Below are 15,958 nucleotides of genomic sequence, written 5' to 3'. Positions count from 1 at the left end.
GGGCAGAGCAGTGATCGCTGTCCCGGGCTGTGCAGGGCAGAGCAGTGATCGCTGTCCCGGGCTCAGGGCAGAGCAGTGATCGCTGTCCCGGGCTGTGCAGGGCAGAGGAGCCGTGCTCACCGCTCACAGCTCACCGGGCAGCGAGTGGACAGGCACGGCAGAGGAGAAAGCTCCCCAGTTCACACCAAGGTGTAAATCTGCAGCCCCTCGTGTTCTGTCAGCTGGATCTTGTGTAACACCCATCGCTTCCCGGCTCGGTGGAGGCACTGCCCACCCCCATCAATCTCTGTGAGCACACACAGTTGTCTTTTTCTTTAAACAACTGGCCCCGTTATTTCTCTGTTATTTGCATCTCTTTAGCCATCTGACATTTAAAGGTGACATCTAAAGGAGCTACACGCAAAGCCAGGGCATGACTCCAACCAGGTGCGGTGTCCTCCAGCAGTGAGTGAATGCCAGAATGGTTTGGGTTGGAAGAGATCTGAGAGCTGTCACCCCCTGCCATGGCAGGGACACTTTCCACTGTCCCAGGGTGCTCCAAGCCCTGCTCAGCCTGGCCTGGGACACTTGCAGGGATCCAGGGGCAGCCACAACCAAAGGCTCTGCTTCCCTACTCTGCCTTTCAGGAGGACACTACAGATCCTGGCAACTCAACCAACTTGACTTGAGCATAGGAAAAACTTTTATTTACATGTAAATTAAAAAAATACTTGACAAAAAAGGCATACAGTATTTTATACTAAAAGAATAAAGATTTTTATTAAGCACTGTAAGTTGCATTCAATAGCCTTCAAAGACACCACACCACAATCCATCTACAACCAGCCAAACCCAACAGTAGTTCATTCTTGCACAATCCATGAGTTGGGGCAGAACTCCCTTCAACTTACATTAAGATACCTACTTAGCTCTGGCGGGCAGGGAATGGGGAATTACACCTCATTTCTGATCACTAATGTGTGATGAAGAGCATCAGGAGAATTATATGAAAACGAATATAAAGAAATGATTCTGATTTTGAAGTACATTAAGTTTGGAAACACTAACAAAAACATCAAAATGATACAGGTATATTTGCTTATACTAAATTCTTGATGGGAAAGTTCTCAAGAACAAGCCATTTGTTTCCTGCTACAGAAGGGGGGTACTTTTTTTTTTTTTGAAGATCAAAGCATTTTTTTTTTGTTTTTCACAGAATTTCATATTTGCTAATATGAAGGCATAAAACAGCAACAGAGAACAATAATGCATACAGCAATGAGTACACCAGGGTAACGTTGATATTCAAAACGGCTAGATAATTTTTTTTTTTTAAAGTTTTAGAATAAATGCAACAGAGGTCAATAATCACAAAATTTTAAGGTTAGAGCAAGATCAGTCAATGACTAAACATAGTTAACATCTTTTATAGGACTATTACTGATTATTAGCTTTTTTTGTTTTGCAAATGGGCACAGTACTTGTAAGAATGGAAGAAAGAGGACAATAACATGCATAATATTAACTACACACTTTAAAAATCATGAACCATGCAGAAGTTTAGCTCAAATAGTAGTACTAATGGTCTACGTCTGATTCAAAACCACATAGTTCATTGATCACGGATGCATGGTATTAGTCACAAAAAGTTTCCCAACACATTGTGTTTGTTTTAAAAGGTCGTTTGCATCTTCTATGATTTCAAGTTTATCTCCGTTTAACTCGCTCGTAACATATGTATGATGTCTATTGAACTCAGCAGAACTGCAGTGTTACTGAGAATTGGTAGTTTCGAGAGTTTGCACATTTTTAACACAAAAGAACCACGGCAACGGTGATGAGATTTCAGAAAGAAAAAACTGTGGTTGTGCCTTTTTCCCCCCATAATCATGAAATCAAAGCCTTAAAGAAAGCTTTATTGTGACACAGTAATGCAAAATCAAATATAATGGCATACATATGGTGCCAAGTACTAAAAATTATAGTTTTAAGCTATATATACTTAAAGACTGCCAAAATTTGTTTTCTTTATATTTCAAAAAACAAAACTACAAGCTTTTGTCATAACCAGTTTAAACTTTATGTATACTTCATTTTAAGTGCGGGAGTCAAATGCTCTTCATTCTCTTTTTTTTTTTTTTGTTTTTTTTGTTTTATTGTAGCATTTTGACTACAACTGGTTAAAACTAAAAAAATGTGTTGTTTAAATCTCTGACATCAAAGAGGGATCCGAATTTCCAAAGTCCTCATTTTTCTCTTACGGAAAGGAAAAAATGTACATAACTGTAGGCTCTCTTTCTTTCCAGATATTCCTAATCCTGACCCTTCCCAACATCCTTCACCCTCTATAAAAAATAAGTTTACTCTTCTTTTTTTAAGACAGTGGCCTCAAGAGCATCATCTTTATGGCAAACACTGTCTGCATTTAGTGCATTTAAGTGAGGATTCGTATTGCACATTTTAGAGTCATTACTCAAGGCACTTTCAGACTGATTGGAAGCCCTGATGTCTCCTGTATTCCCATTCATCTGGGAAGCTGGTTTTTCCTCAGTCACAACTCCATTTTCAGCCAGGGATCCATCTGAAGACACAAGTGAGGATTTAGATTCCTCGGATTTTGACTTAAGTTCTTTGGCTACTTCTTCTGCTGAAGCAGCATAAGGAGGTTTGCCCTAGTTGTTAAAAAAAGAAGAGAATTACTGAAGAACCAGTGCTAAAAATGTATATAAATGTACAGTCTGATATAAGGACACTACAACAGGCAGCATGCAGGGCACAGGGTCGTGAGTGAACACCAAATATTAGGCATTGCTGAAAGAAGTGGCCCACAAGATACACAGAGAGGATTTTCGGTGTTCCCCAGAGCCTTCTGATGCCCCCAGGGCAAATGCTTTAGTTTTAACTTCGATGTTGCCCTCCTTTCACAACATCAGAGCTACATAAATGTCTGAAACACCAAAAGGGAGAACCAATGTACAGCTGCACTTTGCTCCTTGGTTTGTGTGTGCTGGGATTCAGCTCCAGGATTCCACGTTACTCAAATACAAACCTGACTGTTTCCAGCCAGGCTTTGGAGCAGTGCAGAGGCACCACGCACTGTTCCCTGCACCAAGCTATATGCTTCCAAGATTAGGAAAGGCTTGCATAAAAAAGCATATAGTAAAATCGTACAAGACTGAGTATAGCCATAAAAACCAGACTGATGCAGCATACAATTAGTTTTTAAGTATTTATAATTAATCTGAGCCTTCCAGAAACACAAAGGCTTTAATCAAACCAAAATAAGCAGATTAGGCTGCTAAGCAGCACACTGGTCTGTCACACTGTTCACAAAGTCAAGTGCTAAGAAATGGCTTAAGACAGGGACACCTCAGCAGCAAACAGCTCTGCAGTATAAAAACCTCCATTGTTACCTACTAGAACACCTGCAGTAGGATTTTGCTGAAGGGTTTTACAGAAGGACTTTGCAGGTGAGTCAGAACTGCTGTTCTGATCTATCTCATTATCCAGATAATGACAATTCTCAGTCCCATTGCACAGGTATGGGACTGCACATGAGGACACTGATCATTGTCCTCGTGCCTCTTTACCGACATCCTGGAGTTCAGCTTTCAAGACAAGCTTTAGTTTTGTTCCAGAACAAGAGTGAAAGGTCTCATCTTGGAACAAAACAGACCAATCTGGTGTGTTGGATAAATCCAGAGAGCTTGTTATGGTCAGATTCCCAAGCTGAGGGGAGGAAGTGCCTCAGGCTGAGCCTGGCCCCACACTGAGGCAGAGGGGCCACTGGCACCTCCCAGCCTAACCTGGCCCTCACAATCCACTCACTGTGTGGGAACTTGCCCAAGTTCTCCCTGCCATGTGCATTCTAAATCACCTTTTTTCTCTTCCTGTAGAAGGAACATCCTATATGGCCTTGATGACCACAAAATGCAATGAGCTCAGGTCCATAGAAAATGCCATTTATCGTTCTTCTCCAGGCACAATTTTACACACAGGACCTTGTGATCACAAGTATTTACCATGTAAATTACATATCATTAATAAAAATGCAAATACCCAACCCTGATGGCACTTGTCAAGACACCTGCACCTACCACCTGAACTACACTCCCATATGTACACCTGTAGTAAGCCTGGAGTATTTGGGAGCTCGTTTTCAGGATTTCCTTTATTTCAAAGCTTAAGGTACTCAAAAATTAGATGCTCTATTATTTATACAGTGGTTTATCTTCTATTTAAAGATGTAAAGTTTCAGATCCACAGGTACATTTGTAGACATATAGTCTGTGTACACAGCAATTTATAAAGAGGAGTATTTGAATTTTCACACCTGTAAAACATTAAGTTTTACTGGAAATTAAACTTAATTTACTGGAAGTTAAATGAAGTTGCTTCATTATCTACTGGAGAATATGCTCTCTTTTACTCTCTGACACCTGAAAACACACCCCTACTCTCAGGTCTCCCTGAAAAATGGCATGTCCATATGACATATTTATTGTGGAAGTTTTTCCAGCTATTTACTACTCATTCATCCAAACTGCATAGCAGCCAGAACCATGGAAAAGGGAGGAAAACACAACTCTGAAAGCAAGTGGCATCTCATACAGATCAGCAGTGTGCCTTAGTTATATTTGAAGGCTCCATGGAACAGACAGAAGTCATGATCCATGGACGCTTTGCAGGGTGTCACCAGAAAGGAACCTGCATGCTCGGGGGAAAGGCTGCTCTGCTATTCCCAAGAAGTTTAGAGTGACCTCTTGGATCTGGAGCATGGCAGCAGCAAAGATCCTTCACTGCTACAAACTTTCCTTCACGAGGTTGGACCATGGTCCCAGAAAAGAAATTGGGGAAGAGTGGGGGCAGGAAGAGAACTGCTAATTTGTTTCAGCTTTGTATTTCTCCCATTTTCTAAATTTTCTTCTACTCCCATGGCTGGTTAGAGCTGTGTAGGCACAAGATTCATGTCAAAATACATTCTTCCACGTCTGTCTTTAGAAGCAAAGTTTGCTTTAAGTGAGCTGTGGCACCAGCATTTCCTGTCACGGCTGTGCAGCTCACAGCTTCCACGGGTCGCCAGAAACACTTGGAGCTGTTAAAGTGGGGCTGGTCTGGAGTCCAGCCCAGCCCAGCCCATCACAGAGCGTGCTGCAGTCAGGCACAAGGCTTCATTACCTGAATTGCTCCCTGGCTTTTATAACCTCGCCCATAGTACCTTCCACCTCTTCCAAAAGTTCTTATCACCGGAGTGGAGATAACTCCTCTAGGACGCCTGCAGGGGTGGGGCAAGGGGAGAAAATAAAACACATATCAGTTTTGTTTTACACTTAGTTTTGCTGGAGTGTTATTTCCCTAGCTTTACTGTCCAGTGCCTATTATCAACACATCCTTAAAGAGGCATGATGCCTAATTCTGAATTGCAGGGTTCTACTGCTTGCAGTTGTATCAAACCCAGCAAACCTTTTGGGTCTGGAGCAATAAAACATGTCTTTCTAGATTTCCCTTCTAAAGAAACAATAAATTATACTTTCAAGCTTTGAAGAAACATTTTCCAAGTGTCAAATTATCCTCATGGCACTTAAAAACCAGAGCTCAAAATACTTTCACCTTACAAAAATAGCAATTTGAACTACACAGGAAGCCATTTCCCCTATTAAGTAACAGTTCCCAATGTAAACACATGAGACAGGTTCTGATAAAAGAAAATGAGGCAGAAATTAAAAACTGTGCAGGTACAAAATTATCTAAGAAACTGAGGGAATAAAGGAGTTTCACCTGAATCTGGCATGTGACAGTAAGTTGGGATGCTTTCCAATGGAGCCTCCCAACTTAAGACACATCAGGGGCTGTTTTTTGGTGTGATTCAGTACAGAGTACATCAGATGAAACCAAACTTTCTCACCTTGGTCTCAAGTTGTGCCTGGGGAGGTGGTTTAGATTAGATGTATTTGGAAAAAAAATTGTTCATAGAAAGGGTTGTCAAGGCCTGGCACAGGCTGCCCAGGGCAGTGCTGGAGTCACCAATCTGGAACTGTTCACAAAACATGTGCATGTGGCACTTGGGGATGAGGTTTAGGGGTGAGCATAGTGGTGGGTACTGGGTTGACAGCTGGACTTGATGATCTTAGGGGTCTTTTACAACCTCAGCAATTTCAGGATTCAGCTACAACTGCTTTAACTCCATCAGCTGCAGAGAATGAACTTCCCAGTGATTATGTCAAGAACTCTGTTCTAGAAATGCCTTGTTTTCTCCAGGAATACTGGATTGCTCTAGAAGCCTGGGAGTGCCCTATGCCTGCTCTGGATGTGCTGGGGTGACACCTGACCCCACTGGGGCTGGCTGGAGCAGCCAGGTGCTGCCCAGGGGAACAGCACTGTGCCCCCAATCTCCTCTCACACACTGTGAATTCCCACACTGGGCAGTAAGAAATCAATTTCTGGGGTTTAGAAGCAGCAGCAGAGAATGAAGAGAGGAGCTGTGGTTTGCATGGGAGTCCCTCTCACTGTGTTCCCTCCCTGCCAACCCCACTGGCTCTCCTTTTACAAGGTCAAAGCGTGTCCTTCAAGGAGCTGAGAAAAACTTTTCCCCCTCAGAAAATCACACTAAATACACTGATGGATCCAGGCCAATACAAAGCAGATGGTGGAATTTTACACAATAAGAACAACATCTGAGCTCAGTGTTGCAGAGACATGAGGCAATGGGGTGAACAAGCCTGATTCAATCCCCTCTGCTGAAAGAGATAAAAATGGAATACAAGTGTGCAAAACTGGGCCATGAACTGAGGCAACCTGCTGTGCTGTTTCCTAGTTGTGACCTTTGGTAGGAAATAACCTCTGCCAACATGAACTTGTTGTTAAAGCACTGGAGATCAGGGAAAGGCTCTACCCCAGAGGTGCTGGCACTGCCCAGGCTCCCCAGGGAATGGGCACAGCCTGAGGCTGCCAGAGCTCCAGGAGAGCTTGGACAGCGCTGCCAGGGATGCCCAGGGTGGGGCTGTTGGGGGGTCTGGGCAGGGCCAGGGGTTGGACTCCATGATCCTTGTGGCTCCTTTCCAATTCAAAATATATTCTTATGGTTCTGTGACTGTCTTTAGGCAGAACCCTTAACATCAGCATGTTTTCCTATTGGTTCTACTTTAGTATCAACTGACCCAACAAACAAGTTAAGCTGCCTGCAGTCATTTTCCCTCTGGCCTATTCTAGTAACATTTCATGTGACTAATGCCCTCTCAGGGCTGATCTGATGGAAGATCTGGCATTGACAGTTTTCCTGTGTCTTTGGGGTGACAATCTGCACCCAAACATTACTGCCTTAAGACAGCATCCCAACTCCAAAAAGAAGCTTCAGGCATTTTATCTCAAATCATATTTCTCTGTCATAAAGGTACTGGCAAGAGCAGCAACACCCTTTCAGTGATCTGTTCGCTTCCCAGATAAGGAGGGTTCTCAGTTCCCAGCTACTGATGTTCTGTGTGAATTCAGGTATTTTCCACTTCAGGAGATAGAGGAACTGCTGTCCTGTGTGGATGTAACCCAGCTCTGAGCCCCAGGGTGCCCACAGACCTTGCTCAGGGTGCTTTGGCTGGACACCAGCCAGCACCAGCAGCACCTCCCCACACAGAGTGCAGGTGACTGGGAGAAGCAACCTGCTTTTGTTCACATATCCTCATGAAATACAGAACTAATGATCATCCAAGAACCTCACTTCAATGGTGAAAAGGGTTATTTTGTCCTCTGGTACCCAAGCAAACCTCATACCTCCCCACCTTTGTTCACTCCCACTGTCTCCAGATGCTGCTCTGGAGAGCACAGGGCTCCCAAACCTCCCCCCACCACGCCTGCACAGGTGTCTGAAACACCTAAAACAACACTCAGTGCTTCTGTTTTGGCAGCTGGATCTCATTCTAGAGAACTGGGCAGTCCTAGCTAAATGGGGTCTTCTCAAAGGGTCAGCTCTGCTGCCACTCAACTGTTCACATTTGTTCCCACTGCTCCTGCCTCTCCCTGGCCCCACAGCAGCTCCCCTTCTCCCAGGGTTTCAGATTAACCCAGCTCCTCACTCAGCCCAACATGACAGGCATTCCAACAGCTCTGGCTGACTCCAGCATGAAGCTTCATAGTGCACATTGGAGTAAATTAACAGACAGATGAAATTCATGCAGTGCAGTCTTTCACACTGCTGCTCCCTAGCTCAAGGTGGCAATAAATCCATCAGCTTTATTCCACTCCTAATACAGACACAATACATAAATCATGTTACTTTAGGATTGTCTCCTGTAATAGAAACAATCTTAATGAAAGATAAAGAGAGCTCTTTCTGTAAGGCAAAGAACCAGCAAGCCTATGGAAAAAATATAATCTTAAATGTAAAAAACTAGGTATTTTTGTACTTGGTTTTCAGACACATTGTGCACCTGTAACTTCAGCTGTGGTTAAATGAAGTGGAAGAGCTGAAGAAATTAACGTTCTTTGAAGCACACTTCCATCATGACTTTAACAGAGAACTATTAAACCCAGAAATGTCCTTCAGGTGTTTTCTGCTTCACAGGATTACATAATGTAGTTATTACAACTGTTACTATGCTTCTTAATAAATGTCCTTCCACAAAAAAGAAAGGAATTGAATGTAATGTATCTATTGGTTTCATGGAAAAGTCCTGAAGTCACCACCTCATGCAAAACCAACCTCTGTGTGTGTATATATATACACCCATATATAGCTATACCAGATTGAGTATATGTTTTATTTGCATGTAAAAATGCTTATACCTATACAAATAACTGGTGAAAAGCATCTTAAAAGGAATGCCAACGTTTTTCTTGGATATTCAGTGGGTATAACTGACCCTATGGGTCCTAAAGCGTGTCATATGCAGTATCATTCATCTCCAGCTTTTCCCTGGTTTCCTCAATCATTACATCCCACATGAGAAGCACATTCCCAGGCTGGCACTTACCCTCTGGCTGGTCCTCCCACGGACACCACCTGCAGAGGAAATGGCCCTCTCCCCCCTCGTCCACGTCTGCTTCCAGCCCAATGGCCGACTACAGTGCCGGCAATTTCAAGTTTCCCTCCCTGAGAAGGAATAGGTTGGACTCCTGCACATAAAAGCAAAACCAAACTTTGATCTTCACAATCATCACAGTAAAGTTTCAAATGATTGGAAAGCTGATCTGCCCAGATTTTACCACGTAACCCATTTCCTCTACAGATATTGTGAAGTTATTGCTCATTTTGCAGTATTCCAGAAGTGCCAGAACTCCAAGAGCCTGCTTCCCCCCACCCCTTTTTAAAAATAGATATGAATTATGAAAAGAAAAATGATCTGACATGAGTGCTTCAGTTTCAGTAATTAAAAATATACTTGAGATAAGCCTCAAGAAATCAGGGAGATTTTACAAGCTGGCTGAAGATTGTTTTTTTCCTGCATTCCTAAAGAAGAAGGAATTCTTGCAGGTTCAAGGCACTTTACAGCCAACAGCAAGTATCAGCATAGACCACACAAATTATATTGGCAATAAAGAACTTACTAGGCTGGATAAGCTGTACTAACACTAAGTTGCTATAAAAATGTAGCATTCAAACAGATCTGGTTTAAAAGGTGGATTTATCAGCCCCCCTCAAAGAAATGACAGTTTCTAAGATGCAGAATAGCTTCTGTTCAAGTTGCTCATGTCTTTATACTAATTCAGCTCTGGTGCACAACATGTATCTCAAGAAATCCAGGTATGTGAACTGAGCGAGATGTTACTGGTAAGACCATCAGCACCAAAAGGGTTACAAACCACAGCGTTTACACAGCCATAATTAGTCTCCAAATGTTAACAGGCTGGGAACTACACTACTGATTACATCCAGAAGGTTCCTACTTCCCTGTGCAAGTCCTTCAGCTCCAAATGCAGATGGTTTGAAGGGCCAGAGTTATTCACACATGAAGCATTAGGAGTATGCTTGCTCTTAGGATAAAAGCTCGGAGGCCAGAAGGAACAGCTAAATGTGTGGGAAAAAATTACCCTGAACAAGTTTCCATCATCCCACATCATAGAGGAAGTGAGTGATGGGCACACAGGTAGGGAAGTAAATCCCACTCCTGGTTCCACAGCAGCACTGATGCCAGCAAAGGGCTCAGCAGTAAAACTAAAGTCAGTCGTTTCTACGCTGGGTCTTTGCAAAAAGCTCAGCTGTCCCCAGAGTTTGGAAAATCCCTGTTAATACAGAGGCAGAGGCCAGTGGGTTACAGATGCCCTCTTTGCCTGTGGGACAGAGGAGACAGCCTGTCCCGCTGGATTTGGGGCTCTCCTGTGTTTGGAGGAGGTTTCTGGCGCTGGGGGCTTGCGGCAGGGACGGGAGCAGAGCAGACAGCAGCCGGGCAGGCTCTAGAGAGGGAAACTGAGACAGTTAGGGAGACAGGGAGTCAGTAGGAAAGCCTCAGACCGACCCGTACAGTGGAGGAAGCTGTTGCCAGAAGCTCTAAGAAAAGGGGTTTGGGTATAATTACCGCCCTGAAACTTGCTAGTCCTGTTGCTGTCATTGCCAGAGAAGGCTCCGGAGTGTCCTGCCGCTGCCGCCACCCGGAAGGCCCGGTAAGCGCCTGTGGCTACTGTTTCCCCATAAGGGCCTCCGAAGCCATAGACTCCTGTTAGACCCAGGGTAAAGAGAGACAGGGGAAAAGCTGTGAGGGGGCCAGGCAACCAGGAAGGCCCCAGCAGAGAGGCTGCTGGCTCCTTCCACCCCTGCAGAGCCAGGCGGGAGGGCCGCGCTCCCACGGGCCGGGCTCCTGTGGGCGATGCTGCAGCACCGCCGAGGGAGCCCTGGCCAAAGGTGTCCTGCTGCCTCAGCCAGCAGGGAGCCCCTGATCCAAAGGGCAGGCTTGGGGCTTGGAATGGGATCCCAGCTTCTGGGGCACTGCAAAGCCTTGTGACAATTTTCTGGCAGTGAGCTCTGGTGGCTACAGTCACGGCACCCCTGGAATGCCTGAGTCCGGGATCCATACACCGATGGGCCTTGGTACAGAGAGGTTTTGAGGAAGGGAGCAGTTCTAGGAACAGCCTGGAATGGTTATGTCAGTATTTACACTCGAGGGTGCCAATGGTTATATGACTGTAGCAAAACACAGAGTTTTTGTGTTTGTGTAGCAAAACACAGAGGAGTGGGGAGGGGGAAAGGTTGTCTTCAGCCCTGACAGTTAAACGGTGTCTGTTGATTTATAAATGTTTTGAACCAATTTTCAGTGCAAATCAGTAATTCATACCACCCAGTGTCAATCCATTCCTCTTTTTTTCTAATTCTACAATAACAGTAAAAATATTTTGATCTGGCACAATTACTAAAATCCTGATGAAAATACGCAGCGACACAGCACATTCTGTATCACTGGGCTGATAAAAGCAGCCTCAAAATAGAGTGATTGGCACAGGCCAACACAAGCTGACCACTTCCCTTTCCTGTATTTTCCCTATGAAGTTGACCAGGGTTGGTAGTTTTGGGAATGTGCAAGGTAAGGGAATGTGTGGCACCATTGTCCCATCACTTACCAGCAAAGCCTCTCCCCCTGCCCTGAGGTGGTGGGACTGGCCCAAAGTGTCGAGGATACATAGAAGCTGGATAGAAAGGCATGGCAGGTGGAGGTGGGAAAGGGAGAGGATGGTTCTGCCTGGAGAAATTTAATCCTTCTAGGATGCTCTGACGCATCTTTTCAACCTTGGCTGCCTGCTCAGCCTAGGAATAAAGAGAAGGTCACAGTGGGACATTAAAATTCTCATTTCAATTGTATAAAGCTACATTTACACAACCAATTCAAAGGAAAATGCAAAATAATAGAGGAGTAGAGACAGAATCATCATCCTAAACCTGGACTGCAAACCAGAGTCTGTGCCTACAGGCTGAAACAAGCCTGGGGGGTTACAGCCCTGAGAGGGACCACAGCCCCATCAGTAGCAAAGCCAGGATCAGCTTCCCTCAAGTCACAAAAATGAAGGGATACAATTTCATACCTTTCAAAAAGTTAAAAAACAAAGAAGTTTGGGTTATTCAGTAAACTCTTTTATCAGTTTCCTGGTTTTACAGGCAGCTAGTAACTTTGCATGATTTGGATAACACAAAAAACTCCTTCATTCATATTTTAAGATGGTTGTAAGAAATGTGAAAAGATTTTGAGCTGAGGACCCCAAGAATGACTTCACTGTCTGTGAAGTCTAACTGTATAATCAGTTAGAAATCACCAATTTCTTTCACTACAAACCCAGTGCAGCTTAGCCCTTTGGACAGTCTGACCCAAAAAGGTGGGACTTGAACAAATGAGCAGTTTCCAACTTGGCTATTCATCATATCAGTGTTTCCATTTCCACAGAGAAAAAAAAAAAAATCATCAAATTCAAGTTGATGCCTCTTCTTTCAAATCTACCCAAATGCCATCCTACTCATCAAGAAATAAGGAACTGAACAGCAAAACCCACCCATTAGTCATTCCCCTCACATTTGCCTTCAAAAGCAGAGGTGCCACATGAGGTGAATGATGACAACCCACAGCATGGAACCCTTGTGGGCACACAGCACTCTCCATCACCCTGCACAGCTACACACCTGACCATCACAGAGGTCAATGAGAGGAACTTTCTCCCGGCTTGCTTTGATGAGCTTGGTCTGGAATAACTTCCCATCAAAATACATCCAGGGACAGCAGTGCTCCCATGGAATGGGCTGTCCGCAGGCGTCGTTGGCAAAAAGAGCCATGTCCACACCACTCATAAAGAGAGCAGACAGCTGGATTCCACGGGGATCCAGATTCTCAATCTGTTCAAAAATGGAGGAAATACAGTCAGATTGCAATGACATGTAATTCAAAGTTATTCCAATATACATTCTTTTCAAAACTCCTGCAAACAGAGGGATTTTAAAAGGTCATCCAGACTTGCAGAGGTTTGAGCAGAGGAATGCACCAGGACCTCTCACTTGTGCATGCAGAGCTGCCATTTTCAGAAAAGCTGTGGTCCCATCCACCTGCTCTGGAGACCAGAGATAAACACAAACCCCTGCTTTCTCAACATAAAGCACAACATAAACTACTTCTTCAGGCATTTACAGGAAATTAGCAGCAGAAAACTTCATTACAAATTTTATTCCAAAGAACTATGTGCTTCTGAGATATGTGGTGGAACATCTCAGGAACGAGCTCAATGCAAAATTCCATTTTTCTTTCCATGTAACACATTTCCTTCTGAACTCCTTTATAATGGATTTTCTATTAGCTTGACTCCAGATTTTGCTCTAAGAACAGATCTCTTAGTTACAAAGTAGTGTGTATGCATACAACAGCTTTATTTAGAATGTAGGATAGGGACACTAAGGTAGAATTAAACAGTGAATAATTGCTAGCGGTCAAAGCAAAAAGGATTTGCTTGCAGCAAGTGTATTTTTAGCACTGGCATAAGAAAGTATCACTACTGGTGTTCTCTAAAATACTTCTCAAAATATCAGCCTTTGCTTGAGAAGATTTTCAAGACCTAGGTAATAAATTTTAACATTAAACTGCATTACCACCTCCCTTACACATAAGCAACCTTTAAGAGCCCAAAGACTCTCCTGCTCATTTTAGAGATACATGGCTGGGTTCAAATTCAGCTGCTCTTTCTGTCTGCATCTTCCAGCTAACCAACATATCTTATGGAAGTAATCTGCATTACTTTATGTATGACTGAAAAATAAAACAATTACTATTAAACCAAAATATTATCTGCTATCAGTGGCATTTTGTTTTGTGTTGGAATGGAAAGAATGTTTTCTCTGGGAATTCCTTTCTTAGGTCTCTAAGAACAGTGATTTTTGCAGTGGAATTTCTTCCTCTTTGCATCAGATCTTGAGAAGCAAGACTTTCATGACTCTATAATAGATAACTTTGCCAAAATCTCTACTCCCAGATGTCATTTAATCTGTGGGTTCACCGTCTCTGGAAGTGTTCCAGGCCAGCTTGGACAGGGCTTGGAGCAACTTGGGATAACAGAAGATATCCCTGCCCATGGCAGGGAGTGGAATGAGATGGACTTTCAGGTCCCTCCCAACCCAACCCAGTCTGTGATTTTGATTTATTGTGTTGAGTTTAGAAAATGGACATGGTAGACCATTGCAGCCATCTCTGCAACACTTTAAGCCACTAAGAGTAGTATTTTGGAAAGTATAGGTGATTGTGCAAGGCTTTTAGTGAGACAGATCAGCCATGACAATTCCCAGGTCAGCTGGAAACAAATCTCTTGAATGACATAAGTTCTAGTTAAGAATTACCTTGAGTTCCTGAAGCTGGTCAGGTTCATAGAGCTTTGGAGACAATGCTTGGGCAAGGAAAGCATCGAGTTCCTGGCGCCGCAGTATGCGCACCCCCGGCCACTGTACCATATACCTGCCAGGGAAGAACAGCCTCGGTCAGGGCTTTTATGGCTCAGTCAGAAATCACCAACACAGATACAGGACATGTGACAGGAGAGAAACATGCTGTGCCAGTGAAAAGAAGAGCTTTAAGATACCACTTTTTTTTCATCTTAACTAGCCTATAAGGAGAAACAGTGTTTTAGTGCTCAAAAGGCAAGAAAAAGTTCAATGAAACCAAAGACAAATTTACATTTATCATTCTCAAAAAAGGCTTAAATGTATAAGATGTTAACCTTGGCTTCTGAAAGAATTACAAGCTAGTTGTCTTAAATAATTACCCCAAATGTAAGCATCTCTCAATTCCTCTGTCAATTTTCAATCTCAAAATTAAACAGTTCAGGATTTTGACCTCTGTGACTTTTGCTTTGGAAAGCTGAAAACTTTTGCTGTGTAACTTTACCCACAGAAGCCTCTGAGGCCCCAAAAGCTGGTTTTTTACTGAGCTGAAGCCTTGAGTACCCCAAGGGAAAACTAATTCAAATGATACAACCTCTTTGCAACACAGGATTATCTTCCCATCAACCTTTTAGAAACTGAAAAGAATTACACACACGCTTTTCTACAACCAAACCAAACCCCCTCTTCCAGTGAGGCTGCAAACATAAATTAACACTTTCTAGGGACCCCAGAGTAAATTTTTTCCTCGGTTCTGATGTCCCTGGAGGTGATACTAACCTCAGCACACAGCAGAGCACCATAAGATGAGTGGGCACATTAGTTGGGTTGAGCATTGCTGGTGTGTCTGATCGCATACAGGCCAGGAATGCCCTCATCCGTCGGTTCTTGTCTTCCACGGCTTTGCCCAGCCACAGCTTCTTCAGGTTTGGGCAGGTCCACTCCCTGAAGGCAAGGGCTTCCACCAGTTCAGGGGTCTGAGGAGATTTGCCTTTGTAAGCAGCCCATTCCTTAATTATCACTGGTGAAACTGCAGAATGGCGACAGCAGAAAATCAGCCTGACTTAATATTTCATATTCCAACGTTTATTTCAAATTTCACATGCAAGAGATTTTGATTCAAAAAGCATCACTTTACTGCAATAGTGTGTTGGATTACATTGCCAAACTGGTAATTCAAACCCTGCATGAAGTATCTTTTAATTGTGATCACTTACAAGTTAGGTGTATACAGACATGCATACACTAGGAATGTCATGCTAATATTTTCAAATGAATATACAACATAGAGGAAATACACATATTTTTCTAAAACAAAAAGCACAACTTCCCCTGGAAGTTTTCAGTGCCAGGGTGGACAGGGCTTGGAGGAACCTGGTCTACTGGAATGTGTTCCTGCCCATGGCAGGGGATTGGAAATTCATGGTATTTAAGGTCCCTTCCAATCTAAACCATTCTGTGATTTTAACTTAGAAGTGCAATTTTCCCCTTAAATATCTGTGTCATATCTGTGTGTGATCATACTGTCGTCTCTGACAATACTTGTGTGGGATCAGAAATCTACAGCAATAAATAAAAATAGTACATAAACACAAGCATATTCCATAGGTGGTCTTTTAAGAACAATATGATCCTAGTGATTTTATTTCAATCCCA

General features: G+C 43.4%; 1 protein-coding gene across 5 annotated transcripts in view; it reads right to left on the bottom strand.

Moving 5' to 3' along the window:
• Window positions 1–664: 664 nt before the first annotated feature.
• FAM120A (family with sequence similarity 120A) overlaps window positions 665–15,958 on the bottom strand; it is a 48,446-nt gene continuing 33,152 nt past the window's right edge. For 2 of the 5 annotated variants that reach the window (XM_015640884.3, XM_015640885.3), the window contains exons 11-18: window positions 15,083–15,332; window positions 14,264–14,378; window positions 12,569–12,778; window positions 11,521–11,704; window positions 10,485–10,631; window positions 8,943–9,084; window positions 5,158–5,254; window positions 665–2,651 (exon numbers count right to left, since the gene is read on the bottom strand). In XM_015640884.3, the coding sequence (XP_015496370.1) occupies window positions 2,340–2,651; window positions 5,158–5,254; window positions 8,943–9,084; window positions 10,485–10,631; window positions 11,521–11,704; window positions 12,569–12,778; window positions 14,264–14,378; window positions 15,083–15,332 (1,457 nt within the window). In that variant the 3' untranslated portion in view covers window positions 665–2,339. The remainder of the gene's footprint in view (window positions 2,652–5,157; window positions 5,255–8,942; window positions 9,085–10,484; window positions 10,632–11,520; window positions 11,705–12,568; window positions 12,779–14,263; window positions 14,379–15,082; window positions 15,333–15,958) is intronic. The other 3 variants (XM_015640886.2, XM_015640887.2, XM_015640888.3) reach the window with 2 other exon arrangements.

The sequence above is a fragment of the Parus major genome, chromosome 12 (genome assembly GCF_001522545.3).
Source record: "Parus major isolate Abel chromosome 12, Parus_major1.1, whole genome shotgun sequence".
Lineage (NCBI taxonomy): Eukaryota > Metazoa > Chordata > Aves > Passeriformes > Paridae > Parus > Parus major.
Note: the sequence above shows the minus strand (reverse complement) of the source record. Positions and strands in the feature narration are given on the sequence as shown.